The following is a 27,960-nucleotide window of genomic DNA, read 5'->3' as shown; positions in this document are numbered from 1 at the left end:
GGCACAGCACCGTGCAAATGCCTTGACATATCAGAGTTTAGAATGCATATGCGATGTCTTGAATTGTTTCCACCAATTTACACTCATGTTTTCCCAGACAGAGAGTGAGAGTTCAGGGAAGCGGTAACAGTAAGGCACTCGACAAAGTTTCGGCATCTCGGCTGCAAAGAGCACCGGTCTTGCTGTTCCCCAGGAGAGCGTTCACAAAATCTCTTTCCTCCGCCCCATTTTACCCTCGTGATTTACTTACGCCGGCTATGACGACGCTCTCGACAGATCGCAGAGCGAAGTTTGTCATGCATAATATCTGCATGAACAAATAAGAACTTGATATTTATCATTAAATGGTTTAAAATCAAAATTGTGATGGTTGAGGTAGCATCAAACGAAATTGCAAATCAGCGCGGCGCCACTGCGGTAGTTCGCAACGCAGCCACTACGAGCGCTAGATATTCTCTTTTTTCCGACAATTAAACATGAACTATAGGACTTCTAACTTGGCTATATAGCGAAATAAAGGATTCATGCGTTGAACTACACAATGCAGCAACGATTCGGAGTTTTTTTTTTTTTTTTTGAAAAAGGTTCACAGCGCGGGAGACAAGGACGACGAAGAACACAGGACAAGCGCTGTGTGTTCTTTGTCGTCCTCGTCTCCCGCGCTGTGAACCTTTTTCCAAAATGAATTACCAACACGCCCAAGCTTACACCCAACTGATCAGGAGTTTGTCAAGTTCATTCACTTAACCAAACGTCATTCCAGCATTTCATTTAACCATAAAGCCTGTCAGCTTCTTGAAACCGACAAGCGGTTGACACTTCAAAAACACTTAACGGGCAGCTGTTGGAAGGGCTATAAACTCGCTCACTCAGGGACACGTGACACGGGGCACCGGTGTATGGATATTGATTTGTGGCAAGCTTGAGCGAATATTCGCAGTCAAAGCACACGAACAAAAATCTGGCTTGGGTGCGAGAACAAAACCAGTTTGCAGACACCATAACAAAGCCACCGGTCTGTACAGCCGTATACAGATTGCTAGCGCTATACAAACGTGGATATACAACACGAAAATGTTTACCCTTGTTATTTAACGAATAGTAGCACGGGGGGTAGTGAGAACCCCATCTGCTTCTCCCATCGGTACTGCACAACTTAAGTTGTGATCGCTATGCGTGTATTTACAATAACGATGAAAGGGGCAAGGGGTGGCGAAACGATTCTCCCCAAAGCACAATCTCTCCCCCCCCCCCCCCCCCCCCCCCCGCCTACAAAATCGACTCCAATATAATGTTCATTTACCGCTCTTACCACTCATTATCAATCTCATGGACGATCAGGAGGAACAGCCAATAAACACAATTTTCTGGCAAAAACAAAACAAAAAAAAAAGAAGTAAAGGAACACTGCGCACCAGCCTGAGTCGCAAAACACAGTGTCTGTTATGGAGAACTCTACGCGTGAAGAGCGGTCGAGAAACGTTCGTGTCTCACCCTGGTATGACATCTAGAAATAATCCTGTCTCCCCCTTTCCCGCTGTTGTAACTTGCACCACGCTCTCCCGACCACTGTAGTCCCACATTCTTCGTCCCAATCAGCGCAGTAGATGCGACCCCCACTTGCGGGTGCAGTTAAAATAGTGCAGCTAACTCCCATATACATAAAAAAGACCTACCTGTCTGCCTGTTTTTCTAAAAAAAAAATTGCGTAAGAACATTGCGTCCTGAATGGACTTGTGCCTCAAGCGTTCAATCACTTAGACGCTATTTCCACCAAGCCTGTTAAGGGCCGACAGACACGATCTTACAAATGCGGACGCCCTGGTAACGAAAATTGGCCAGATCAAATGATGTCACTTAATTAAATTAACCTGTTACACGTGTAATACGGACATGTAAACTATCACTCGACAGACTGACAGAAGACGAGCGCCTTACTCTTAGATTTATGTACCGAGCTATTACTAGCCGCAGAAGCGTCTATTACCCCATTTCGTACGGGACCGACGAATGTCCGATAAAATATGAACTTGGGGGAAAAGGGGAGTAATGCCCTTCCCTAGTAGCAAAAAAGAAGGAAAACTTTCGCCGAGTGTAACATTGGGGTCAGCCTCTAGGCGTCCACATGCGGCGACATTACTGCAGTGGCCCTCCGTCACGTAAAACCTCGTGGCACGGAGTGAGTGGCTCCGCTGCAGACCGGCGCCGCGACTACACGCGTGGGCTGCAGGCGCCACTGGGCACACCGGGGGCGCAGCAGCAGCACGAGCGGCGCAAACGCGCGCGCCGCGTGCTCGGGCAGCATGCACGCGCCGGCGGGCGAGCGGCCAAGTGGCGGCGCACGTGGGACTCACCGAAGGCGAGTAGAAAGCGGACTGCTCGGCGGCGGCGGCGCCGAGGGGCAGGAAGCCCTGGTCCCCGGCGTACGCGGCGGCCGTCCCGTACATGTTGATGGGCAGCCCGGAGGCGGCCAGCCTCTGGTAGTTGAGCAGCTGCGCGTCGTACTGGCAGGAGCACACCGTCTGGCCCGTGATCGGGTCGGTCAAGACGGGGCGCCCGGACTCGCAACACGGCGTCCCGGCGGCTGGAGCGCTGCCATGAAGACTCTGAGTCGTCTGGCCTGGCATCGGGACCTGCCGAGGAGAGCAAGCGCCGCTCACGCTCCGGCCTCCTCTCCCGCCGCGGGGGGGTCAGCGGGGGGGTCCCCTTACGGGGCGCCCCCTCCTCCCTGCACGGCGCATGTGTGGGTGGCTTCTACCCCCCCGCTGTTGACGACTTCCCGCGCTCCACATTGGGCGCCGCTTTCAGCCACTGCCCCGAGCTTCCTTCTCTATTATCGCTCCGTCTCCGGCCGCCGACCGTGACAGCACGCCCCGGTGACAGCGAACACTATCTCCCAGCGAACATGCTCTACCTTTCTCGGCTATTACGAAAACGCAGACCACACACGCACGCCCGCAGGCCAGCCTCGTTTTGTCGCTTAGCCACGGTCTCATTGTCCGCCTCGCGCGTAAAGGGCGTAATTTCACTACTACACAGCTAGCCGGTGGTGGGCCGCGCGCGAACCCGTTACGCAAGCCCAATCTCAGCATGGAAGAGAATTTGCAACAAAAAAAAAAGAGAGAGAGAGAGAACTGGCCATCTCCACTAACGTGAAACATGGGGAGGGGCGAAGCATGCAGTGTATAAATGTATGACGCGGTTTCGATGGTGCGGTTTTGGTAGAGGTATACAGCTTTGCAGTAAAAGTCTCGTGTCTTTGAAGCACGAAGCGTTCTAGTGCGAGGCGTTGGAAAACGAGTGTCCCGGCGTGTTAGTACCGTGACTACATGAGACGCCGACAGCCCCAGCCCCTAAGGTGCTTCGCCCCTAAAACATGCTACACCCGTATTGTTCATGGCGCGACTTCAGCAACTACTTTGCACTGACTGCCTCTTCGCTGGCAATTTGTAACGGAGAACTCACAAGGAATGGTGAAGCAAATGTCACGCTCTCCCTCCCTCCCTTCTCTTTCCTTTCGGGTGACTGGGGCCTACATGCCAGTGAATAACTAAATATTGGGCTACACTTATTGGGCTACTCCTGGCAGTATTCCGTGCCAATAACTCCTAAAGCGCCACTCGACCGTCAAAAGAAACAAATCATTACGAAGCAACAGAAGCAGTGCATAACTAGCGTGTCCTCTACATCACGAGTGCAAAATGTCAGCTGAGAAATGTACTTCGCTTCAGGTGCGGTGCTCGAGGTGTTGGGAATGCACGTTTAACCCGTGTGAAGTCACAACGTGGCCGCCAATTAGCTGACAGAACCTCATACGTGGACGGCGACCACAAGGAACGCCGCCTGTCAGCAATTTCAGGAGTGAGCGCTACTTTCAGAAACCCAGTTGAAACGTTTTATAAATACGATATTTCGCATACAGGGAAACTTCACGTTAATGATTATCTTAGCGGGGTATCTTTGTAGAAATCTCCAAGGCATTTGTATAATCAACAGTCAAAAGTTGCTTCCCACAGAGCTTCACGCCTGGTGGCTTCGAACTCTCTGGTACGTAGCAGAACCAAATCTTTAAAAAAGTGAAACTGAACACAAAGCTAGCTTTCAATGCCTCCTGGGCGAGACAACTTTGCAGAACACTTAACACTTTACAGTGGTAAGACGTGGAAGTGATGCAGAGTCCCTCGATGCGGGCCATCGGCTACAGAGAAAAGAAGTGGGGCATCTTGCACTAGTGGTGCAAGGCCGGGAGAAACAGCGGGGCTGGGGGTCGACCTAGCTTCTTCCGGTTTTGCTACGTTTTGCTAGGCTTTGCTAAGTTTTGTTAGGTTTGGCGATGTCCTTGCTAGGCTAGGCAAAGCATTGAGGGACTCTGGCTAGGCTAAGTGTTGAGGGGGTGAGGCCAAGTTTAGCCGGAATTCACAAGGCCATTCGTTCCGGTCGGTCCCCTACAATGACAGCGGATCCCAGGGGGAAGAAGTTAGGTCAACCCTCAGCTCCGCTATTTCTTCACCCTTGTACCACTAGTGCAAGCAGCGCCTTTTTTTTTTTTGCGTTTTAGTAGCCCAAGAAAGACTACTACCCCCTTTAAAATAGCACAGAAAGGGGTGCGCATACGCGTATGCCCCTTGTGCTCACACTCGAGCAGGCGCGAAAGCCTGCTTCGCTCTTATAAAACCCTATATGCGGTGGTGCCCCCTTTACAGGCGGCGCAGTTTTCTTTTCTTGGTATTTTTTGCTAACGCCACCGGACGAAACTCAAGCTTAAACAGCTCCGGTGTTAACATGTGCGGCCCAACATAAGCAAAAGCACAACGTGCTGGCGCTGATTCGTTTGGAATATTCGATGACCTGGTTTCCGTGAGCACAGCCCAAACGTTGAATCGGATTTGCAGTCATCAGTGGGGCTCGTCTCTGCGTCCCACCAAACAGTGAGTCGACACACTGCTGGTGAACCGAACTACTCGCAGCTTAAGTTTCCTTATTAGCTTTGTTCAAGGTCACAATGTAAGCGTACGACAAAGCTATCAGGAAATGAGCTTTCATTCACTTGGTTCAACATGTTTATTAAAAGCAGCGTTTCTTTTCTGTCATGTGGAACCCAATGCCGTTGGACTTTGTCGTTGTATGTAAATAATATATAGTTACACTCATTGTTTATACTTCCACTCCAAAAAAAAAAAAAATGAATGGAAAGGAAGCAGCACAAAGAAGAGAAAACACACGGACAGCACCCGGTGTTTCCTCTTTTTTGAGCTGCGCCCTTTTCCCTGGTTTTATATTATCGAGCATCTTGAAGCAACTAGCCCAACACTTTACCTTAGTTCTCCAAATATATGATCGAAAATTCTGTAGTTCGCTAAACATGTAAATAATAATTATCTACCACAGTACTGAAGAAGGATGATATGAATATGGCACCGCAGAGGCAACGCTACACACGACGACGTCGGCAGACTTTTTCTACAACAACAACAACAACAATAATAATAATAATAATAATAATAATAATAATATAATAATAATAATAATAATAATAATAATAATAATAATAATAATAATAATAATAATAATAAATTGCCGTCACCACTCTTACTGTGCAAACACACATGCGCCATCTCTCGCCCAAGCGGCCATGCGCCTACAGAGGTGGCGGGTTTCGTACCAGCCGGGAGCTGACAGGCGCACTACGGCTCTCTCCTTTCCGCGTGAAAAGACCGTTTCCCCTTGTGACCTCTCCGGCCGTTTCTTAGCGCTTTTGCTTGTTGGGTACGGAAGCCCACCGCCACTTCCCATTCAGGCGCAGCCACCACCCGGGCTCTCCCCACCGCCTTTCGCGGTGGTCGTTCCTTTTTCAACCCCTCGTCTTCTTCAGGCCATTTTAGCGACTGCTTTCTTTATGGATCGCCCCCGCCTGCCCCCTCCTCCCCATTCCTTCATTTCTGTTATTTCCTTCTTTTTTTTTTTTCCTGCGCTCGCAGACTGCTGCTGCCAAGCGAGTGGTAGGATGGCTGGACTGAGCCAGGACTGAACATGGTGCGATTTCGGTATATCGCGGACCTACAGCGCCCGCTAGGAAGCGCGGAGAGAACTGCAAGCTCGGCTCGACCACCGACTCCTCCGGCGCGACAGAAGTTACGACCTGCGGTCAGCCGCTCTGCACAAAGGAAGCGCGCAAACTCACTCGTGAATGGGCGCTTCGGATGTGTTACGCTCCTCCGGGGTAAACGCTTGGCCAGAGACGGCGTGCGACTCTCCGTGCCGGAAGACGCGACGCCTTTCCCCGTTAGTAGTGCCTATTATCGCACCTGCTTCTACTAGGCAGCCCCAAAGTGGCGAGATGATACATGTGTATGTTCGAGTGACGCGTTGGGCGTCCTTTAGCGGATCACGTTCGGCACGGGCGTGGATCCATCACGCAGCCGCCTCCCCGTGCGCCACTGAGTTTTCTCTCGGACGCGTATGTAGCCATGTAGCGATCGCTCACTGGGCACGCCGTAGGGCGGCTACTTTCTGTTTGCAAGTAATCAGTCTCCTCGGGTGCGACAAAGAGAAATCGCCGAGACCTTAGCAACAACGCGCAGCTGCGAACACAGTGAAAGGGGAAACAGTGCGCGCAGCGGCCCGGCTGCAACAAAATGCCACGAACGTTTTCCATTAGGACTGACAGACAGGCAGCGGGAGATGCGGCGAAGGGTAGAAAAAGCTAGCACGCTTTTGTAGCCCTTTTGACCAACATGCCCACTCGATGCCGAAAGCATTAAAAAAGTTTGCGGACGTAATTTTTGACCATCGCCGTCTAGCGTCTTCAGGCTCAGTTCTTCCCCTATGACTTCCTCTCTTCCTCCCTCCGACTTCCAACTTTTTCCCGACAACGTAAACGTATATTCTCGTTACGTGGCCAAACAGTTTCAACTCTGAGCATAGCACGTGTGAACTTGACAGCCCCTCGCATGCAATCGTTCTAAACCCAATGATCTCTTTTCACCCGTGACTGCGCCTCCATCAGCATTCTCATCTTGTTTGTCTTCCCCGTTTGCATGCTATGCTCATCAGGGGTATTATATTTATACGTTTGGATGTTACAGTTATGCCGAATCGCTGGCCCTAACATTGCCCCGCACACTTCGCCTATAAGCTTTTAATTCGAGGTACTGCATCCTGCCTGAATTTTGCTCGTGACCAGCAGGCGAGGCTGCTAACTCCTCATAAATATCCCAGTACATACTTCAGCTTACGCGACAATAATTTTAAATGCCCCGTAACGCCTTCCCCCCCCCCCCCCCATCCCCCCCCTCCCCCCCCCCCTTCCCCCCGCATACATCCCACGGTGTGGTCCTTCCCACCCGAACGTATCAATTTCAAGCGAGTGAAGCGAACAGCCATTGCGCACATCGCGCCCACGTCCACTCAAGTCCGCGCGCCTTTTCTTTCTTCTTTTCTTGTTTTTTTGTCGACCGTATACGCAGGGTGCGCACCGTCACGAAGTGAGGTCGTTTCGCCGACGGAGAGCACGCCTGCCCGCGTACACACGCACGCACATATGGGTCCGCAGTGTTTGCCGACATAGCCACAGTGATAATTAGCGAATTAAGTGGAATGAAGACACACAGCAAGAGCGGCGAGACAGGGGCGAAACAAAAGCTCCGGGCTCCCTGACATCCGCGCAACGCATTTACACTGCGAGCGCCACGCTCGCTTCCAATTTGGCCGTGATTGTTTGCAGCCGTGATTGTTCGAATTTGGCGCCGTAATTGCCGCGCAGCAGTTCTTATTGTGTGGCCGCGCGGCTCGTCTTGGCTCACTTTGTTGCTCGCCCCCCGCCTGCCTCGCGTTTTCGCCCCTGTTCTTCCCGTTTTTCTTCTTCGTCGTCGTTCTCTTCTTACACCGCTCTCTATTTTGTATCTGGCCCGGCTCTCGGTTTTATGAGCGGCTACCTGCAGACGGGAGACAATGGCGGCTCTGGATGGCGTTGCCCTGGAACGCTGAACCGTCTCGGCGGAGGCACCGCCATTATTCTTGTTTATGTCGCTGTAATTGTACGCAAACAAATAACAAGTAAGCCAGTGTGATGTTTCCAGGCCCGTAAGAACATCTCTTTAGCGTACGCGCTTCTTCTCTGCCCGTTTACGAGGAAGCTCTGCGCTCTCTTCCGCTTCGTAACGCCAGAGAGCGAGGGAGGGCGTCTCGCACCGCTTGCCTTCAGCGTACGCGCTGACCGCGTAAGCAGCGAGGAATATTTGGGATAATGGCCGCCTCCGGCCGCCTTATGAGCCGAGAAGAGCGGCAAACAAAATGCGCCTTCCGCGCTCACTCGGAGAGCCGCGTGGATCCAGCGGCTGTCAGGCGCTACTTATACGGATGTCGCCCCGCCACCGTAGTTCGTGCGGACGCCGAGCCGCCACGGGGACGCGCATTATAGCGCTCTCCTTGCCGTGTATTCAAGGGGGCACGCGCTGCGTCAAAGGTCAACCAAACGAATAACCGAGGGGCACTGGACGGGCTATTTGTAAGGGCCGCTTGAATAATTAAAACCACGGCTCGCGAGTCCAGCTTTGTGCAGCGCAGGACAAGTTGCGGCGCGCGCGCACACACTGTGAATATGAGGCACTTAAAAACCGCTCGCAAGGGATCCCATAGACTACGAGTGGCGTCTCAAGAGTAAGATTTAAGCAGTTGGCGCGAACTAAACGGAAGGTTATACGCTAATGGACGTTTAGCCAGTTTGTTGAGCAGCATATTCGGCGCGAGGGCATGTTCCTGCGACTTCTAAGCTTGCGTTGTAAACGCGTTAAATTGCGAGCGGAAGAAGTGGCGAAAAGGAGGAATATTATCGCGCCCTGCGGGACAAGCTTTTCGAGGCATTATTCTTCTATGGTATAAATTGAAGAGAAAAACCTGGATTTGATAACCATATGACGTATATACCCATTGAAAGAAAACAACATGAGTACCTGAACTGAGCGGATCCCTCGCTAAAAAAAAAACTGTTGCCGAAGGTTCAGCGCCGACAATGAATTCTCGACAGAATGAAGAATAACTCACCCTGTTAACGAGCATAATGTTTCCCATCAGTCTCCTGAGGTGCAATTGGAGGAGGAGGAGGAGGAACAACTTTATTTAGTCAACAATCATTAAGTTTGATTATTGATGGGCTTCTTCTTGACTCCGTGAAGTGGCCAGAAGACCTTGCTTCGTGGCGACTTCCAAAGTCCAGTTCACGGCCTGAATTTGGGTCTCAGGCTCGGAGCCCGCAGTATCCCACTCTATTTGGTTAGAGATATGCCATTCGGCTTTAGGTTGGAGCTCAGGGCATTCATATAGGATGTGGGCTAAGTCGGCTTTTTCGGCCTCACACATTTTGCACTTTGAAGTGTACAGACTTGGGTACATTAGGGCCAATTTATAAGGGTTCAGAAAGGTATGAGATTGGAGTTGCCTCCATGTCGCCTGCTGGATTTTCGTTAGTAAATAATGAGGGGCAGGGTAAACTAGTCTTTCATTTCTGTAGTGAGATGTAATCTCTTGAAACGTAACCATACGCTCCTTAGACCCTCGCAGGCACGATTGGTCCACCGCCCGGTTGACGAGTTCGCGGGTAAAACTGTGGGCCGCTTCGTTCCCTGGATGGGACGAGTGCGCAGGAATCCAGATAATCTGGATCTGGCGGGGTTCGAACTGATTTCTTAATAGAATTTGAGATGCCGCTTCGTGAATTTTGTTTTTCGCAAAATTACGCACAGCCGTTTTGGAATCGCTGAAGATAAATTTTGCTTTGGTACTACTAATTGAAACTGAAATTGCAGCCTCTTCCGCTTCTTCCGGCCGCCTGCCATAAACAGTGGCTGCGGTGATGTGCTTGAGTTTGTTATCAACAGCTGCAACTGCAAAGGCAATTGGAACCGTTTTCGGTCTTATAAGGAACTCAGAGGCGGCAAGATAAGCAAATCTTTGTAGTGATGGTATTTTTATCCGCTATCCCGTTCTGCGGCATTCCAATGCTGTTCTTTTCAGCGTTATACGCGTTGGTTTCTGTGGTAAGCACCGCCTTTTTTTTCTTTCAACGGTTAAATAAATAGTAAGAAATTAAGAACCTAAGGGTGATAAGGTTCTTAACCTGGGCTGTAATAATTCTATGCGGTTTCGAATAACATAACTTCAAACTGGTTACCGGCATAGATGATAACGTTCCAAGTTTGCGGACGAGTATGGTCAGTGTTTTACTCTCAGTATCGGCGCTCAATTCAACCCAGAAAGGCGTCTGCCTTTTTCAATGCACGTAAAACCCAGGCTTGCTTTGGGTCAGTGCTGATCTAACCTATTCAGTACTGAGGCATGAAGAGCTCACAACAATATAGAGCCGGTCTGAGAAGTGATCAACTGATCAACGAACTCGGTATCGGGCCAGGGAGAGTTTTTAAAACCAACGACGAAGAAAGTTTTATTCACACGAAAGTGTTTTAATCCGGGGTACAACAAGACCTCACCGACGTCATATCCGTCACGGAAATGACATCGCCAGAAAACGTTCCACTGACGCGGCGGCGCTATAGGTTTCGAGCCCACGATCAGTCTGGCCGGAATGGGGGGTGGGAGACGCTCTGCCCACTGGGCTATGACTCACGCCTGTTTAGCTCTACGAACGCGCCTTATATCCTTCACCGTAAGTATCTATTCGCATGGTGCTGTCACCTAGGAGGGGGAAGCGAAGTAATGCGAAGTAGCGCCAACCGATAGTTGACGCTACTGCTTTATCCGCAAACTCTGCCTCTCGCGTTCCACAAGCTGAGCTCTTCGCAACTCAACCGTCTGCCGTACACGCCACAGAGCACGACCGAAGCAGTCGCAACTTTGCCGAAGCAACCCGCGAGCAGGACTTCGGTATCCAAGCACATCCACAAGACAGCTGCCGACCCGCAAATCCTGTTCTTTTCGCTGCAGCGGGCCGTGACATCACCAAATGATTCGCTGAGAACCAGTTCAATTTGATTCGCACGGTTTGCGAGCGCCTGTTGTTTCAGTCGAATTTACGCAATGATCCGGCGCGTGTAATCTCATGTCCAACGTTGATGCACCTAACGGTGCCATACCAATGAAATATAAATAGCGATGTTCAAGTTCACATCGATGCACAATAAACATTCAACTGCTCCTGTGAAGGCACATTACACTTTCATGACGTACCGATTACAATGAAAAAGGGATCAACTACGTTTTTTTTTTGTTTTTTGTTAGAACCGCCTCAGATATATGAAACGAGATTCTTTCTGCGAACTCGTGCGTGCCACTAAAGGAGAAGAAAGGAGGGAGGGAAAGGAGTGTCGATGACAATCCGAACGCGCCCAGGCTACATATCGTTGCCTAACTGCAGTTGTGCAACGGTGCACGCAGACCGGTCGATGTAAAAGAGCAGTTCCGTGAAGCTACTCTTTCACATCGACTGTGAAGCACATGCAGTGCGCGAGAGGCGAAGGTCCCCACGGCGCCGGAGGACACTCATGGCGGTTTTTCCTTGAAGTCACGCGGCGTCCATCGTGCATGAAAAAGGCAAACCATAGCTGCCGGGCTTATATATACACGTTTCTCCTCCGTCAGAGCCTCGGCCGGCATGTGTCCAGGACTTGTACTAAGTGCTGCGGAGGCTTCGTACCTAACGACCAGCCACACGGGGCGAAATACTCGACAAGAATATTTAATCGCAAATGAGGATGACCAGAAGGCTGATGACTACCTCGTAAAGCGATCTGTCGTCGCCTTTTTATACTGCCTCAGCACGCCTGCTTTGGCGAGAAAACGCACGTAATCTGCCCATTACGAAGTTCGCAGCGTCTTCACTGCAACTTTCTTCTTCGGGCACGTATCATTGCCGACTGAAGCGAGGCATACCTGCGCCGCGGGGAATGCATCCAAACCGGGTCTGTTAATGAACAACCGTGTAGAGGGGTTATCGGCATAGCCTCTGGCGCTTCGTATACTCTTTCAAACGCGCGCAGGGGAGAGAAAGTTTGTTGAAATGCCGTCGACGGTGCACAGAAGGCTCGCAAGATATGAGCTTCTCTGTCGGCGTTTTCCTTTTGTCGTCTTGAGGGAAAAAATAGCAGCCTGCTGAGCTTCACGAAACTCGTCCACAGTTTCAGTGTGATCGGCAAACTGGCAGGACAACAATTTTGGAGCACGGCACTGTGTGCCATTCGGTAAGGTTCCACGCAGCCGATTTTGTGAAGATTTCTTGGCGTGAAGACGACGTCGATGGAACACTTTTCTGCGAAAACTACCGTTATTCGCACCAGAACTCCGTAGATACTATTAGGGTTAAGGCTGCACTTACCCCAAAGAAACGTACGTAGTAGCCCCCTACCCATGCTTTTTATTTTGCGAGTAAAGGGAGCGTATTTTGTTTGTTGTGTTTTTAACTGCACCTTAGCGATGGCCCTTAGGGCGGGAGCTAGTCAAGCTGTTCGTACACTTGCCTCCCTCACCTCGAAGGTCGAAATATAAACGGAATTATTATTATTATTATTATTATTATTATTATTATTATTATTATTATTATTATTATTATTATTATTATTATTATTATTATTATTACTTGCGAGAGCGCGGGGTGGGGGCGGGGGATGAAGGGCAGGGATGGCGGGTACCACAGCAGCGCAGAGTAGTGATAAGTCGAAGGGCGGGCCGGTGCATAAAAATTTCGGGATTCAGTGTGGTTTTCGCGTAAATTAACTCTTAGACATTAAAAATCGTTATACATTGCGTCACAGTCTCCGACACACTTACACTGCCTACACATTTTATGATGATACCTTCATTAGAGTGTCATAACGGACCCACTAAGCCCGATAGCGGTCCTGTGCCAGTACGCGTGCGCAGATGTGGATCCTAGTGGTACACGCATGCGGAGTGGCACCGGGCGATGTACGCTGTACTATGGGCAGTGCACTAGTCTGCTATAACTACACACTCCACGCTCCTTTTGAAAAAAAAAAAAAAATTATGGGGTTTAACACACGCGAAGCGGCACGTGCGCTATGAGGCACGCCGTAGTGGAGGGCTGCAGATAAATTTTGACCACCTGGGGATCTTTAACCCCCGCCGAAACCTCGACACACCGGCATTATCGGTTTTCGCCGCATTCTGAAAACAGTTCCCTTTGGATTGCGATACAGCGTGTTCTCGACTTTAACAACTGCAGAAGAAGTAAAAAAAAATTGCGCAGTTTTCTGATTCGCTGTTTCGCGTACTTCTTGTTAAGAGCCAAGCAGGGCGGCTGTAACGCGACCCTTTTCACAAGTCGCGGCGGGCCATGATGCTGATGGATATAACGTGCTTCTAGAGCTGTAATTTAGATTTCGAAATGGGCTGCTTTTCGTTCTTCCTGGACGCTATTTTTCTCAACATTGGATATTCTACGAATCCCAGAGGGGCCTCATTTGGCTACTAGTCGAAGCTCGCGTACCTAAGCTTCCCAGTCGCAGCGGACGTCAGCTCGCGCTAAGCAGCTGGATGCGAGGGAAATCGAAGCGCGTCTTATCAGCGCGGCAGGTGCACGAATACGAATTCGTAAGGGCCAAGCCGGTTTGCCCTGATGTGTTCGCATCGTGAAGCCATTCTTTGTCTCACCTTAAATTGTATACGGGGAATCAGGCGCCGGAAACTGTAAATTGAATACTGTGCGCACGCGCTACATGCAATCCCTTTCCAAGGCCGTCTGCTCACCGAGGACTATGCGATGAAAACGGTCATTTCATTCATTGATCAGGCTATCTACGTCCACAGCCCGACGAAGGCCTCTCCCTACATGTGAGGTTGCAGGAGAAAACTGCACCGAGTACTTCTATATATACACTGACTGAAAACGAAACGATGACTGCGGTCTTGCAAACTAACGGGCCTGCTGCCAACGGGCACGGCTGTCGTGCTCGTATCGTGTACCGCGCTGTAAGAGTCCCCCCCCTTTCCAATAGAAAGAAATTTATCGTTGAAGTAATCTAATTCTACTCATCTTAAAAGACTGGCTTTGGATGCTTTGGAACAAAGGAAGGGTTTGAACGTGGAAGTGACGTTTTCTCGATAAACAGGCCTGCTTCGGCAAGATTAAAAGCAAAGCTAGCTCGAGGAGAGAATAGAAGACAGGTCCAATTCAGCGAGCTTGAGAGGTTATTAAATAAACGCCAGAAACAATACGGCGCTTGCCCTCCACATACAGGCGCACAGAAGCGCGCACTTCCGGGCGACGCGTGTCCACATCGCTGCTGGCGACGTTCGGGAAGCGGATGCCGTCCTGATCAGGGATCGGACACGTTTCCTACTTGGGCCGCGATGTCCCAGCGGAGAGCGCCGATGACCGGAGGCTGACCCTTTCTTGGGAAGGGGGATATTTCATTAGGCAGTGGTGAGCATGAGTCGTCTCATTGTACCCCGGGGAGGGTAACGTCTTTGTTATTGGAAGCCCGGGTGTGAGCATCGGGCAGGAAATGAAATTACCCCAATTCGGGCCGGAGACTCACGTTGCCCCCTTCCGCTACACGCCGCCGCGTCCCCGGCACGGCGCTCTCCGCGGAATACTAAAGGGGTCAAGCCATTGCGGCAATTCGGGTTACGGCTGCACGCACGCCGCCGCACGGTCAGCGCGGCGGGGGTCGGACACGGCTGCCACTGATTGCGACCGCCCGAGCCTGCCTGCTCTCTCCACACTGGTACCAGACGTTGCTCGTTAGCCGCGAGCAAGCGGGCCTCTCCAAAACCCTCTTCGTCGCCATATATTATGCCGTGAGAAAGCCGCGCGAGCTCAGGAAGCGCCAATTCTCCAGCTTTTTGCTAATTCTCGCTCTCCGTCGATCCCGACCACATCTTCAATGAAGAGCGTTGAGGTTTCTGATTGGTGTTGTGGCAGGCGGTTTAGCATTCCCGCTTCCTGACAGAAGTTTCCGGGCTTCGGGACGAGCCCGCCGCCCGGCTGGCTGACTTCATCGCAAAGAGGCGCACGCACAGCTCACCGCGTCAAGCCCCTCCGTATTTGCATGCTCTGCCGCAGCCTGGCGCGCATCTACAAGACGCGCAGCGCTGTGCCTGATCCGTACTCATGTCCAGCCAGCAGCCTGAACCACTATTAGAGCTTACTGAGAGAGATAGGAATATTTGTTTCAAGTGTAAAGAATAGCCGCAGTGGTAGGAGCTAGCTACCCAAAACTTCGAACCAGTTCATACAAACCCGTTAGATTGTAATAAGTAACTGAGAATTAAGCATCATCTTGTGACAAGCACGGGAATTTAAGTATACCGGGAATCTTTGTTTGGCCAGGGAGTATATAGGCGATTCGGAACATTGGTATCGCGAGGTAGCGGGTTCCATTCCCGGCTGTTAATCTAATAGAGGCGAGAAACAAGAACGCTCGTGAGTAGAGAATTCGATGGGCGTAAGTGATCCCGAAATGGTCTAACTTCATTCGCAGAGCCCTCCGCAACGACACGCTGTTCGGGCAGGACAAACTAACTGCAAACTACTGAATTTGGGTTTACCTTGATGCACAGATTTCTTTCTTCCCCGCTATCCGCCGTGGTGGATGTTCGTCTGGTCAGCCAGAACGCTAGATCCTCGGGCGCGACATCTCAAGGAACCCTGAAAGCAAGAGAGAGAGAGCAAGTCAGCCTACTTATTATACTGCGCACAGCGAATTCGTTTGTATATAGAGTTTTGCACGAACATATCTCTAATTTCGTGAGTCATCTACGCGACCTGTTAACTAGCAGGGTAGTTTCTTCGGCAGTATAACAACGTTTACTACGAAGTGTGCATGCATGTCAGATTAATGGCGTGTGGGAAGTACTTGCAAAAAAAAAAAAAAACTACCGTATTGAACTGAGAGACAATTAACATTAGTTATAGGTTATCATTTCTTGATAAGCCTGTATACTTTTGACATGGGGGACGCGTACGATCGCGCCGCACAGAGAAATTACAATGACGCAAAAAAACTGAATCCGCTTTCCCCCGTCATGCATTTTAGAATATATCACGGGATTATACTAATATCGCATATCGGTTGCACTGTTCACAGAATATGTGGTTCAGTTTATGCAAATTTATTGAAATATACAGTTTATTACTCTATTGCATACCGTGAACACCTTGATGGCCCTGCCTTCCTACTTCCAAAACCAGTTCTAACTCGCCCAAATGTCGTTTCTGCTGCATATAATACAGCCCACTCTCGCAAATCCAACCCTGGCGGGGAGCAAAGTCCTCCCAAATAAGCGGTAAATCGAATCAACTGAAGTGGAAATAAAGATGGCCAAACCCCAACGGGACATTTATTTGATAGTAATAAGGGGTGAAATCGAATTAACTGAGATGGCATTTACGAGAGTGGGCTGAATACACTTCGCTTCAAGTACCAGAAGGCGGTGAGAAAAGGTCGTAGCGGCAAGCGCTGTGCAGTAAAGGTATCATCTGCATACACCTTAGCTTCCATTTACCACTACACGGAGCTAAATAATGTCCGTATTGTTCCGTCGGGAATTCAAGGAGCTGCCAGAAGTTAAAATCTAGCGGTCGTTCTATCGATTTATGCGGCGAGCTACGGAAGCCGATATCGGACGCTAAATCGAAAGATTTCACGTCCTCTCTTTGTGTTTGTGTTTGTACTTGAGAACTACCGTATATATACACTGCTGGTTATGCGCACACAACTATTACCATGTTTATTGAACTGTGTGGCTTACGTGACGCCGGCACACCGCTTTCTTGGGACATTGACCGCTCAGTACGAGGACCAGTCACTTTAAAGATTATTCCAGAACGATGAACTTCTCTATAGCAAAACAGCGCCAAGCTTTTAAATGTTTGTTTTCTTATCTGGATGAGCCGGGCCTAGTTTTGAAATTGTAAATTCTGTTACCAATACTCAAAAAATCAATTGTTCGTTCCCCATCGTACACCAACACATTCTCCTTTTTTCACTTTCCTGCCCATCTCTTGTTACAGCCCTCCTCTCTGCTTCTACAAGCATTTGCGGATAAACATGTGGGCGATTATAGGCACCGGCAAAACTATCTGCTTTTTTTTTTCAATAAATAACTTCTGTCTCTTTTTTTCCATACTGAAGTGCCACAGTAACTGCCTCACACTATATAAAATCTTGCTTATACAGGAGGAAAGTGGTGTGCAGTTAGAAATTCAGACATCCACTGCCTTAAAAACAAAGTGCCAGAGCAGTTAATTATAGTTTCAAACAGCGGCGTGCGCTTCTATAGGCTGGATCTGCGAGAACCATGGCACGAAATTTGTCATCTACGACGCCATGTTGTTTTTTTTCTTTGCCCGCATAGCAAGTGCATTATAGCTTGGTACTTATCGCGTGCAGAGGCCCCATTACGGGTTCCATTAGGAGTTCTTTCAGCACCCTACTTTTCAACGGTATATAATCCGCCAGCCAGCAATAAGCCGGGCGATGCGGCAGAATTGTGAGCACGGTAAACGTGTGCCTTCTCGTGCGCCTATTTGTCGAGCATGCGCGCATTGATCAGGCTATGCCAACAGACGGTGTGAATGAGGTCCTGCCCACTGTGTTCACCAATATCGGAGGAACTTCAAACAGGCACAGCCATCACGCGAATCTTTACAAGGCTCCTACAGAAGCCATGTAAAAATTAGGTTGCATAGGTACACGGTTGCCGGTAACATGCAGATGATGTTCTTCATCAACACGGTGCAAACAGACAAGTATTAGAACGCGCGTTAATGCGCGCGCACACGGGGTGTCGCAGCAATAGTCATTTCCAGAAAGCTTGTTTGAGAAACAGCTGACTTCTCTGCACCACTGATACACTGCACGAGGGTTCCATCCAATGGTCTGTTTTGTTCAAAAATAACACAGGCAACAACAATGTTCTGGCTTTTAATGCGAAGCCTTCTTTGTCTATATACTTCATCCACTTTGCGGTCTCTGGCTGCAGCTGTCAATGAGACTGTCTAGCCTCCTACGTCAAGCTATCACCGACTTGCCTGTAAAGGGTGCACCACAGCATGAGGCGTGTTACGGCGGTGAAGCAAACTCTGGCATTCATACGAAGCATACTCACACTGCGCACACTCGCGCCACAAATAGCGAGTAACTCTCCCAAGCCAAAGGCTTATTCGCAATTAAAGACAATCATCGGAAACAAGTACTGTACTCGTTTTTCAAGGGAAATAAAGTGAAAAACCGTTTTTAGCAAAAAGCTCAAGCCCTTCTGGTTTTTTTTGTTGTTTTTTTTTTGTTTGCATGTACACGCATATACGGAAGAAATAATTCCTGCAAAGTTAGCGCCCATGGGCAAAACTCGTTTTTAGTAGATTGAAAAAGGGCGAAAAGATTGCTGTCACCTATGTTTATATTTGAACGCGAAATGTGACCTTCGTGCAAAGTTCTAGTGCAAGGAAGCCCGCGGTTTGCTCAACAGAATCACTTAAACTGGCTCATTTATTGTTGCAACGCACTGTATACGTGCACAAGATTTGCCATAACAATAGGTGTCTTCACCCATTTATTCAAATGGCTATTACTCCGTGGAATTATAGTGAAATGACCCCGTTTTCGCGTCATCGCGCAAGTGAAGCGGATGAATCAGCAAACAAGACGCACTCTTTCGTCCAGCTGAGAGACAAGAAAACCGGGACTAATGCGGCCCCTGCAACACTTAGATCAGCCTAGCAATATGAAAGTGAACTTTGATTCAACGAAATCATCGAGAACCATGTATTATTTTGTTTATTAGAGAATTTTGAACAGCCGAGAATGTAGTAAGCCTTTAGAAAAAATTAAAGGGTAATGCGACTTTGTTTGTCAAATGGAAAAATTCGCACAGTACAGTTTTGTAAAATCCAGGTTCAAATGTACTAAAAAAAATCCCGCCATCTCCACGAAGTGAATGATGATGAGAGGGGCGAAGCTAAAATGCGTATCGGTAAAACCGTGAAACATTCGCCCACACATCATATAAAGACTCGACACGTCAAGCTTTCCACCGCTCCGTTGACAAGCCCGTCGACGACGTCGATGTTTGTGGTGATTATGTAGGGCTTGTTTGGGACGATGAGAATCTCCATGGGTAAGTTGGCGAATTCGGTGTGTGACATTTTAGCCACCTTGGCCGTCGCCTTCTGCAGAGCGTCTGCAGAGCGGTACGTGTCTTCAGCTCGCAAGCGACGAACGACAACCTCTTCTTCTTCCTCTCTTCCTTGTTGGGTAGCAACGAACGCGTTGAACGTTTTGACCTCTTCGGCCAATCTTTGGTTGGCCAATCCCTAGGGGGATCCTGCCGCAATCATCATCATTCCGCCGTGTATGGCAGCAACGAGGGACGGGACAGGGCCCGAGCAAGAGTCTTGAGCTCGCAGGCGACGAACGACAACCTCTTCTTCTTCTTCCTTTCCTCCTTGTTGGGTAGCAACGAATGCGTTGAACGTTATGACCTCTTCGGCCAATATTTGGTTGGCCAATCCCTAGGGGGATCCTCCTACAATCATCATCAATGTGCCGTGTACAATGTGCCGTGTACGGCTGGGACAGGGCCCAAGCAAGAGGAGCTTTGCCCCTAAAATAAATCAGTCAAGGCTAAGCCGGTGGCGCTTGCATGCGCCGCGCGGTTCCAGCGTTGAACTCTAAACAGCACCGCAGCGAAACGGACTTTTCTGCATCTTTTTCTGTTTTCTGTATATTTTGTGTATGTTTGTGCGTATTTTGCCGCGAAGGTCACTTATGTAAATTATGTTTCTCCCACCCTGCTAAGATCTTGAAGAAAGATCGCAGAATAAATAAATAAATAAATAAATAAATAAATAAATAAATAAATAAATAAATAAATAAATAAATAAATAAATAAATAAATAAATAAATAAATAAATAAATAAATGCCCAATATAGAAAACAGAAAAAAACACAGACGCTATTATTATTCTAAACCGGGCAGATGTTGCACGAAACGATAAGTACGCCTAACAGCGTGTTCCCATCTTGAGCCTGGAGCAACAACACGAGCGGACTGCGGGCCGGATAGTTGTGTATACGCTCGCCTCAGGGGAATGGGGAAAACAAAACGGGGTGTACGGCACTGCAGCTCTTTCCGCTGCTTCTCCACGCACAGGAGCGGGTTGGAGAGGGGAGGCCGACGCAGGTTTACGTCCCGCACCTTTAGCGCTTGCCTACAGCCCATCTCTATAAACAACAGCTGAATCCGAGCGAGGCTCGGGGAAAGAAAGCCCGCACTGGCCGCGGATATGACATTAACGACTGAGCGGTTTACACTTCCGTGCTAGTACCAGCCGCTCTCCTTTCTGGCTGCTAAGTGGAATCTATGTGCGGCCGACGCAGAAAGTCGGCGTGGTTTTTACTGTCTCCGTCGCTGAGACAAGCGGACCGCGCCTCCAAAGGCTCGCGAGGCTTGATGAAAGCCTCGCGCTGCCGAGCAAGAAAAGGGAAGGAAACCGTCCCTGCGGCTCCAGCCTGTGACGTCCGAAAAGGGCTCAGGGTCCTCGGCTGACCGGGCAGCGGCTCTTTCATCTGCTTGAGCCCCGAGCTCGGGCTCCTCGAGCAGCTCAATCGGCCGCTCTACCGCTTGTTGGCGCCGCCGCCGTCTGTGCGTGTGCGTGTGTGTATCTCTATAACGCCAGGCTATTTGCGGAAATAGACCCGACCATGCTCTTTGGCGCCGTGTTCGTTAAATTGTAATGAATTTGTTTTGCTTGTTTCTCGAGCTTCTCCGGGGCGCACAAAACCGCACTGCAGATGTCTTGCTCCTGTATCGTCGCCGGTCGTCGTGGGTGTCCGGAGCCGCGCTCTTTTAGGCCCCTGTTTCGGACGAAAGCACTGAACCATTTGCGAACGCTGACCGTAAAAGAAATAGAGTGTTCGGGATTTCGGCGCCGGCTTTGGACGGAGTAAACGGCCGTCGTCCTACTTGAGCCACCTTGGGCCGGCCTTCTCGGTAGACGGCCTTTTTTTTTTTTTTCGCCGATCTCATTGCTGCTCAGAAAGTAAGAAGGGGCTTCACGCGAACCGGCGTTTTCTTCCTTTTTCTGTTCTCTCTTTACAGATAATGGTTACGCTGAACCTTTTCGCGCTTAAGAGGCAAAAAGGCAGCGCTTGGCAACTCTATTAAAGGGACACTGAAGTCAATATACAAGTTGCTCTAAATCGATATATGAGCTCCCCGAGAACACGAATATACCACTCTTACGCTTAGCTTTTGCAAAATAAGGTAGAAAATAGCGTTTCAAAATAGGAAATAGTGGTTGAAATTGCGTGACAAATGTTATCGCAATACGCCTTCACAATTTAATAGAAACATGACTGGCAGATTTTAGTGTCGTATTTGAACGTCGAAGAACAAAAAGAAAGCTAGATACAATAACATGGGAGCCCAGCCGATATATCATGCGGCGGCTCCAAACGCCAACAAATTCGTCTCTGTTTCGGTGCCATACATGGTGCAATACTCCGCCAGATAATTGTGTGACCCTTGTACGGTACTGTGCGCATTGCCATTTTTATTATGACCTTCTGCGGGCTTTTGCAGAGCTAAAGTCAGCATTAACGTCTTCCCTGCTGCTCGATAGTGCTACTCGTCCACGCGTGTGGCGATACCGCCATGCGAGGAGGCGTGCTGGGTACCAGCGGTTCGTTCGACGCCAACCTTCACGCGTCCTAAAAAAGGAGAATATGTTTTCCCTCAACAAAGCGTCAGTGCTGATCCCGGGTCACACGAAGAAACATTTTGTTCAGTGGTCCGGAGCAGCAAATGACATGGGAGTTCGGGAAAGCACGGCTGATTTGACCAAAACTGACCAAACCGCTCGGTACGTGGTAGCGTTGCATTCGGTTGCTTCATACCGCTGTAAGTCACCGCTGCCTCGCTTGCTTCCGGTTCATCGTGACGCAAACAGCGACTGCCACGGCCGCTGTTTGCGTAATGAAATCTCTGCGAAGGAAATGAGGGAGGGAAATACGTTGTTTGATTGGCGGCTTCTCGGCTATGGGAAGGCCAGACTTTCGTTCGAAACTTGCTGGTTGTCTTCAGTGTCCCTTTAAGCGCAAGGATAAGCGGGCTCTGCTGTAAGAACACTCATGACATAACTGCATCGGCCGTGCAGATGGCGTCATCAACCAGGAACATGCCAAGGGGAACCAAAACCTCGAAAATGAAAAACAAAATATTATCACAATGAAAGCTCCGATATTGCGTTAAATTGTTAATCAAAACCAATCGACACTGCGCAACTATAAACCAAGGAAGTGTCGGGAAAACAAAACGTTCAGTACAAATTTTTCGCGTCCTCCGCCTCAAACACGGAACTGCATTCGACGTTTAGGCGGTTCCAGACTCAAAGCACGTCTGAAGCAGATACAGAAATTAAAGAGCAACCGTCCAACAGCTCGGGCCCGCAAGGTTGGTAAACATTTTCGAAGTATAGATAATTTGTGAGGAAAGTTTCTGCAGATGGCTGGCGGATGCGATATATTTCTTAATTTTATTTCTGATCCATCCACTGCAAATGTACACGGGCACAGAACTCATCAACACAAAAAGTTAGACATAAGCTTAGTTTTTTTTTTTTTTAATACATGTCGTGCCTACCAGATAACGTTCAGATGCCAACAAAACGCTGCAAGAACGACCAACTCTTCACTTTCTGCTTCAAGCAACTGTGCTCGTGATGTAAGATATATCCCGGTGGTTCTCAAATGGGGGTCCGCGGACACCAGGGGTACCGCGAGAGCCCTCTCTGAGTTTGACACCCCTTCGTGTGCACAAAAAGGTGGCTTTGCTGCATGACTTGTACGTTTTATTTCTCTGCGTAGCGCATGTTTTAACGTTGGCTGTTTTGCACAACACGCCAGCTAAGAGAAAAAGCCAGACACACAAAATGTAGCATATAAGCGTTTGGGTAACTTTTAGCTGCAAGAGCAAATTGTTTGGCGATATGGCACGCACCAGCATATAAGTCGTATACGCAAAAGCCGGGCGTTGAGTAACTGTGTGGGTGACTTCAGCTGCAAGTGCAAATTGTTTGGCATTATGACACGTGTCAACATAGTTATTCGTGGGTGCCCCATTACTCTTTCGAGCCCAAAAGGGCTCCTCTGCCAACGTATGGTTGAGAACTATATCCAGTGTGGCACCGCTGCCATGGGGTGTTTTATTTATTTGCTGACGCACATAATTACTGAAACCACAGCTCTTTGTTTTTTTTAATGAGGTGTGAGGGTTGTTGCTTCATGCCACCAGGTGAACCTGAAGTTGGCGTATTTCAGACTTATCCGTTCATCCCCAATAGCATACAGCAGTTTGCAACTGTAGTCGATTGCCCCTTCTGCTGTGGTATCCTACATATAAGTAACGGGATTGATTCCCTGTTGCGACCGTCGGGCCTCTTATGGAAGTAAAATATATGACAACAAAGTGTCGTGTACGACACATTGGTAGACGTCAGAGATTCATAGGGGACCAGAGGCTGCAAGGATTGATATTCTCCCGGCGAGTACAACGCCTGCCGCATGTAAAAGATGACTTTTCTTAGGCGTTTAAACAGATAAGTTTGGATATACATACTGAGGTAATGTGCACAGTGCATAGAATATAAGTACGGACTCGGTTAACCTGAATTCACTAGGACGAACAAACACATTCGCTTCCCCGCAGCACATACATAACATCCATCCGCTGAAGGCCAATTTCTGATACAATGAGCAGGTGATTCCCCGGTGGCTTCGAGTTCATCTAACGGGAGTCTAGCCATATAAAACCGCATCACATCCTGATTCCAACTATGTTTAGCTACAGCCTTCCCACACTGCATCACCAAAGATGATCAATTAGCGACACAGTTTGCTTTTCGCTTACTGCAAAGCATTCTTGGACGTTCCAGCGATAATTGCTAACTACACGTTTCGAGAGAGACACGAAAGCTAACGACGCCGTGAATAAGTGTACTGGCACGCAGAGAACTCTTTTTATTGATTTGACACTCACTAAGTGTTATTCGATCGATTCATAGTCATGCACGCAGACTGTACCCCACTATAACCTTTGTGGTGCCTGCCAATCTCGGCAGAGGAACATTGCGGAAGACGACAGCACAATTGCAACCGTTTTTGTTTTGTTTTTTTCGTTAAAAAACACTAGCAGAGCGTACGGAATTGTATTGTTCATACTTCGCAGATACGACACTCTCCCTCGCAATACGACCGGTACACCTTCATAGTGCCGTGATTAGGGCCACAGATGCCCCATTGCTACTCAGCTAAGTGTGTGCAGTCGTAAACAACATGTTGAGCGACGCTCACACCGGGACGACAAGCCGACATGCAGGCGTAGACTGGCCGCTGGTATACACGCATAGCTTACTGTGCGAGGGGCGCTGGCTTCGCACAACGAGCTGGTCCTCCTCGGTGTCACGCAGCCCGTAGCCGTATTCCCGCACGCAGAGTGTGCGTAGGAGCCGGGCACCTTGGCACTTAACGTCAGGCGGCGGGATCGAGCGGCGAGTGACATGGCAAAACAAAGCGACGCAGCGGCGGCGGCTCGGAGGCGCGCGGAACGGGAGACGTGTGTGTGTCCCCCAGTGTCCACACAATGCAAAGAGCCAGCTCGTGCGAGCTTCCTGCCTCACACGAGATAATAACGTCGTTAGCGGTGACGAAGGCATCATCTTGGTGGCGAGATTAATCGCGCCCTAGCACGAATCCAGGGGCACTCTGCGGTGGCGCTGCCGTCGACGGCGAACCATTAGCAAGCGGAAGTTGTCGTTCCACTTGTTCTGGCGCGGCCTTCTGCTCGCAAGCGAGCCAGTTTTTCTTGGCCGGGGAAGCAATGAATGCGAATGACTTTTCCGGCGGCGTCTGACTGCAACACCGGGGGTGTTTGGAGTGGTTGGCGCACGCGATCACGAACCCGCATCGTCTTTTCTCCTCCAAGGACGGACACGAAAGATTCCGCGTTGCGGTAAACCTTTGCCGGTGGCGGCGAGGCGGTCTGCACACCCGTGGCACCCAAGGCGCTGGCTGCGTACAGGAGCCGTGTCGTCGCCTACGCGAGCACGCGTCAGACGGTGCGTGACTTGTGCGCTCTGAGCGCGTCACCGGCACTTGGTTCGCGAACAGCCAGCTGGTACCCAGGGTTCGCGCTGCAGTCGGTCGTGCTGCTCTAGTGCAAGCAACGTTGGACAGTGAACCCAATTTTCCGTCCCTTGACCACTGAAAATGCTGGAACATATATACGTCCTTAAAGAAAAGAATCAAGTTGCATACGGCTCGCTGGAGAAGTATGCGCCATGATAAAGCTGCGCCATGGCAAGGGTCCCTGCAAGCTTTCAGCACAGAGAAAAGATCCTAAGTAGCCTTTTAAAAAAAAATAAGCGGCATTGAGCGACCGATATCTTAGAGCGTGGCCAAAAATTGGGGGCGGCGGGGGAGGGAGGAGGGGTGGTTACGCAGTGTACGCTTGCTATAGCCAGTTCTGAAGGCACATGGGGGCGGCCTGCCCTGATGTGCCAATAATGCAGCAGCATATGGTGCCTGACTAAATGGTTACCCTCATGTTTATCGAGACGCCAAAAGAGCAGCGAAATAGATTAACGCTTTTTGGTGGCCTGGATCACCAAGCCATGGGGACGGCTTTGGGTTGTAAGCTCTCGCCCGTATTATACAAGTGCGAGTAAAGCATATCGCTCAAGAACACCTGCCCGTTTACGCCTGCCAGTACTTATAATGCTTGGCCTGAAGGATATGTGTTTCTTTCCTGAGCTCTAATTTTTAGACTATCGAAGCCTATCGATAGACAATCGATCATGTAATTTGTGCGACTCAACCAGACCGAAACGGGCAAAAACGCATTTTGACAGCATGTGTAGATGTTTGTATATAGTTGCTAGGACAATCACTGAAAACAGGCAAGCCATATCGGCGAGATAAAAAAAAGCGTATTTATTATGAAACTTTAGCGATACAGCTAATAAAAAACATATAGAAAAATATTTTTGCATGTAAATAATTTATTTTTAAATAAAGGACAAGACACTTTGCGAACTATATATATATATAGTTTTATGCTTCGGTAAAAAAAAACACAAAAATGTTTGGATAGCTTGAAGCGACGTTTTGGCCATGAAGTTTTTGTCTTGTAAGATAATTTTTGGCGTCAATAGAACTAAATAAGAAAAATTATAGTTAAAATATTGTTCGAGCTGTCAGCGAAACATTTATTGCCGCTTATTTTTTCGCCAAAGCCCAGTACCAGTTCGCAAAGCGTCTTAGCTTCCATTCAAAAAATACTATTTTTTTTTTTTGTTCTTGGCACGAAAAGAATAGTTTTCCTAACAGCATAAGTGCTAGTCCCCTCATTTAGCACTAGCCTTAAGCCGCATGACTATAATGACAGGAAAGCGTAGTACCCTGCCTTAAATATGACGGCTATATTTTCTTGGTACTTCGAACAAACGGCTGGGATAGAGATTCGCCGTTCTTGCAAGCATTTTAGGCTTTACTGGTTTTCAGCATTACATCGGCAGGACATAAAAGTACAAGCAACGAATGCACCTCGTTCAGAAAGGAAATCGATAGCAGCGACACAAGCAGAGATCGACGGTTACGCAGGCGAGATGAATGGCGTCAAAGCTGGTTACCGAGCCTGCACGGAAGCCGCTTCTGGATCGTATCTTCAGTGCGTGCAATGCGGGCCCTGGCTTGTGCATACCGAAGACCAGGCATGCGTCTTGCTTGTCCCACCATGTGTGCCCGCAAGGCGCGCAATGAGGAAAGGCTGGTGTGTGGACTATTCGATGCATTTCGACGATGCCGTTTCGGAGTTCGCGGCGAGTGTACGCGATCTGTCCGCTTATCGGACCCTGCCATCGGCCGTGGCGGCGACCTGGGACAGGAGGGGCGTTTCGTATTCCGCCACGAGGACACCCCCGTCCCGCTAACGAGCCGCAATCCGTCTTTCTACGAGCCGCCGTGCTCGCGGGCGCGTATTTACTCTTGGTCCGCTTCACGCGCCTGAAGAGCTTGTTTTTAGCACATGCAAATGCTCGACCAGAGCTGCCGATTATTCTACAGCGCGCTTCTTCACCTCCCGTGAACCGGTTATGCTAATTCTTCCGCCAGATGTCTCGCGCCACCTCTGAACCAGCTGTCCGATTGCGCCAACGCTCGAACGGTGGCCGTATCAGCGGCGCTTTGAACACCTTTGTGCGGGCCGTTGCGGTTTCAATTAGCGCCATGGCTCCAAAGGGCATCAATCGGCTCCCGGTCTTGCTAGGGGCCGCCGCCTACTACTGCCGGCGCTTCGGCGGCGAGTGGGGAGGGGCCCCCCGCGAACCGCTTGGAGACCGCGTAACGAGTAGCTGAGGCATGGTCACGTGCTCATGCGCATCAGAGATGCGACACTTTCAGGCTCTGCTCTTCGGGTTAACTCCATCACCCTTTTTAGTTCTGTTCGTTTCTGCAAGATCTGCTGATGCTGCCAACAGCCGTTATAGCTGATTAAGAAAATATCCACCGTCTGCTTTATTATTCTCTGATAACTAAACACTGCTCGTATTGACACCAACGACCAAAGTGACTGTACCAATCATTGGCTCTCTCTGTCATTAGCCAGTTCTATAATTGAAGCGCTAGCCGAAGCGACGCTTTCGTACAGTTTTGTTTTAGAGCAATTCAACAAAATTTTATTGTTCTATCGTGAGTAAAAGTTAGAGAATTCCACAGGACTTCCTGGAAATTGCACACGGGCTATGATATGAGGCACGCCGTTGTGGAGAACTCGACACACGGGTTTCTTGTTTTTCACCTCTATCAGAAAAACGGCCGCCTACTCCGGAATCGAACCGTCGTCCTCGCACTGAGCAGCACAACGCCCTTTAGCCCTTGATCCACTGCGTCGGGTACCACAAACACTATTTTATATGTGGCTCTTTACTTTGAA

General features: G+C 49.4%; 1 protein-coding gene across 2 annotated transcripts in view; it reads right to left on the bottom strand.

Moving 5' to 3' along the window:
* The window catches only part of LOC144155679 (uncharacterized), a 150,138-nt gene that overhangs the window by 65,298 nt on the left and 56,880 nt on the right, over window positions 1-27,960 (bottom strand). Inside the window, exons 1-3 of one of the 2 annotated variants that reach the window (XM_077687276.1) lie at window positions 24,385-24,623; window positions 15,520-15,619; window positions 2,355-2,633 (exon numbers count right to left, since the gene is read on the bottom strand). In XM_077687276.1, the coding sequence (XP_077543402.1) occupies window positions 2,355-2,627 (273 nt within the window). In that variant the 5' untranslated portion in view covers window positions 2,628-2,633; window positions 15,520-15,619; window positions 24,385-24,623. Of the gene's footprint in view, window positions 1-2,354; window positions 2,634-15,519; window positions 15,620-24,384; window positions 24,624-27,960 lie in introns of those variants that run through there. The other variant, XM_077687275.1, reaches the window with a different exon arrangement.

This window comes from Haemaphysalis longicornis, unplaced genomic scaffold (assembly GCF_048455015.1).
Source record: "Haemaphysalis longicornis isolate Haplotype H1 unplaced genomic scaffold, Haemaphysalis longicornis Haplotype H1 scaffold_1, whole genome shotgun sequence".
NCBI lineage: Eukaryota > Metazoa > Arthropoda > Arachnida > Ixodida > Ixodidae > Haemaphysalis > Haemaphysalis longicornis.
This window is presented reverse-complemented; position numbering and strand designations above follow the sequence as displayed.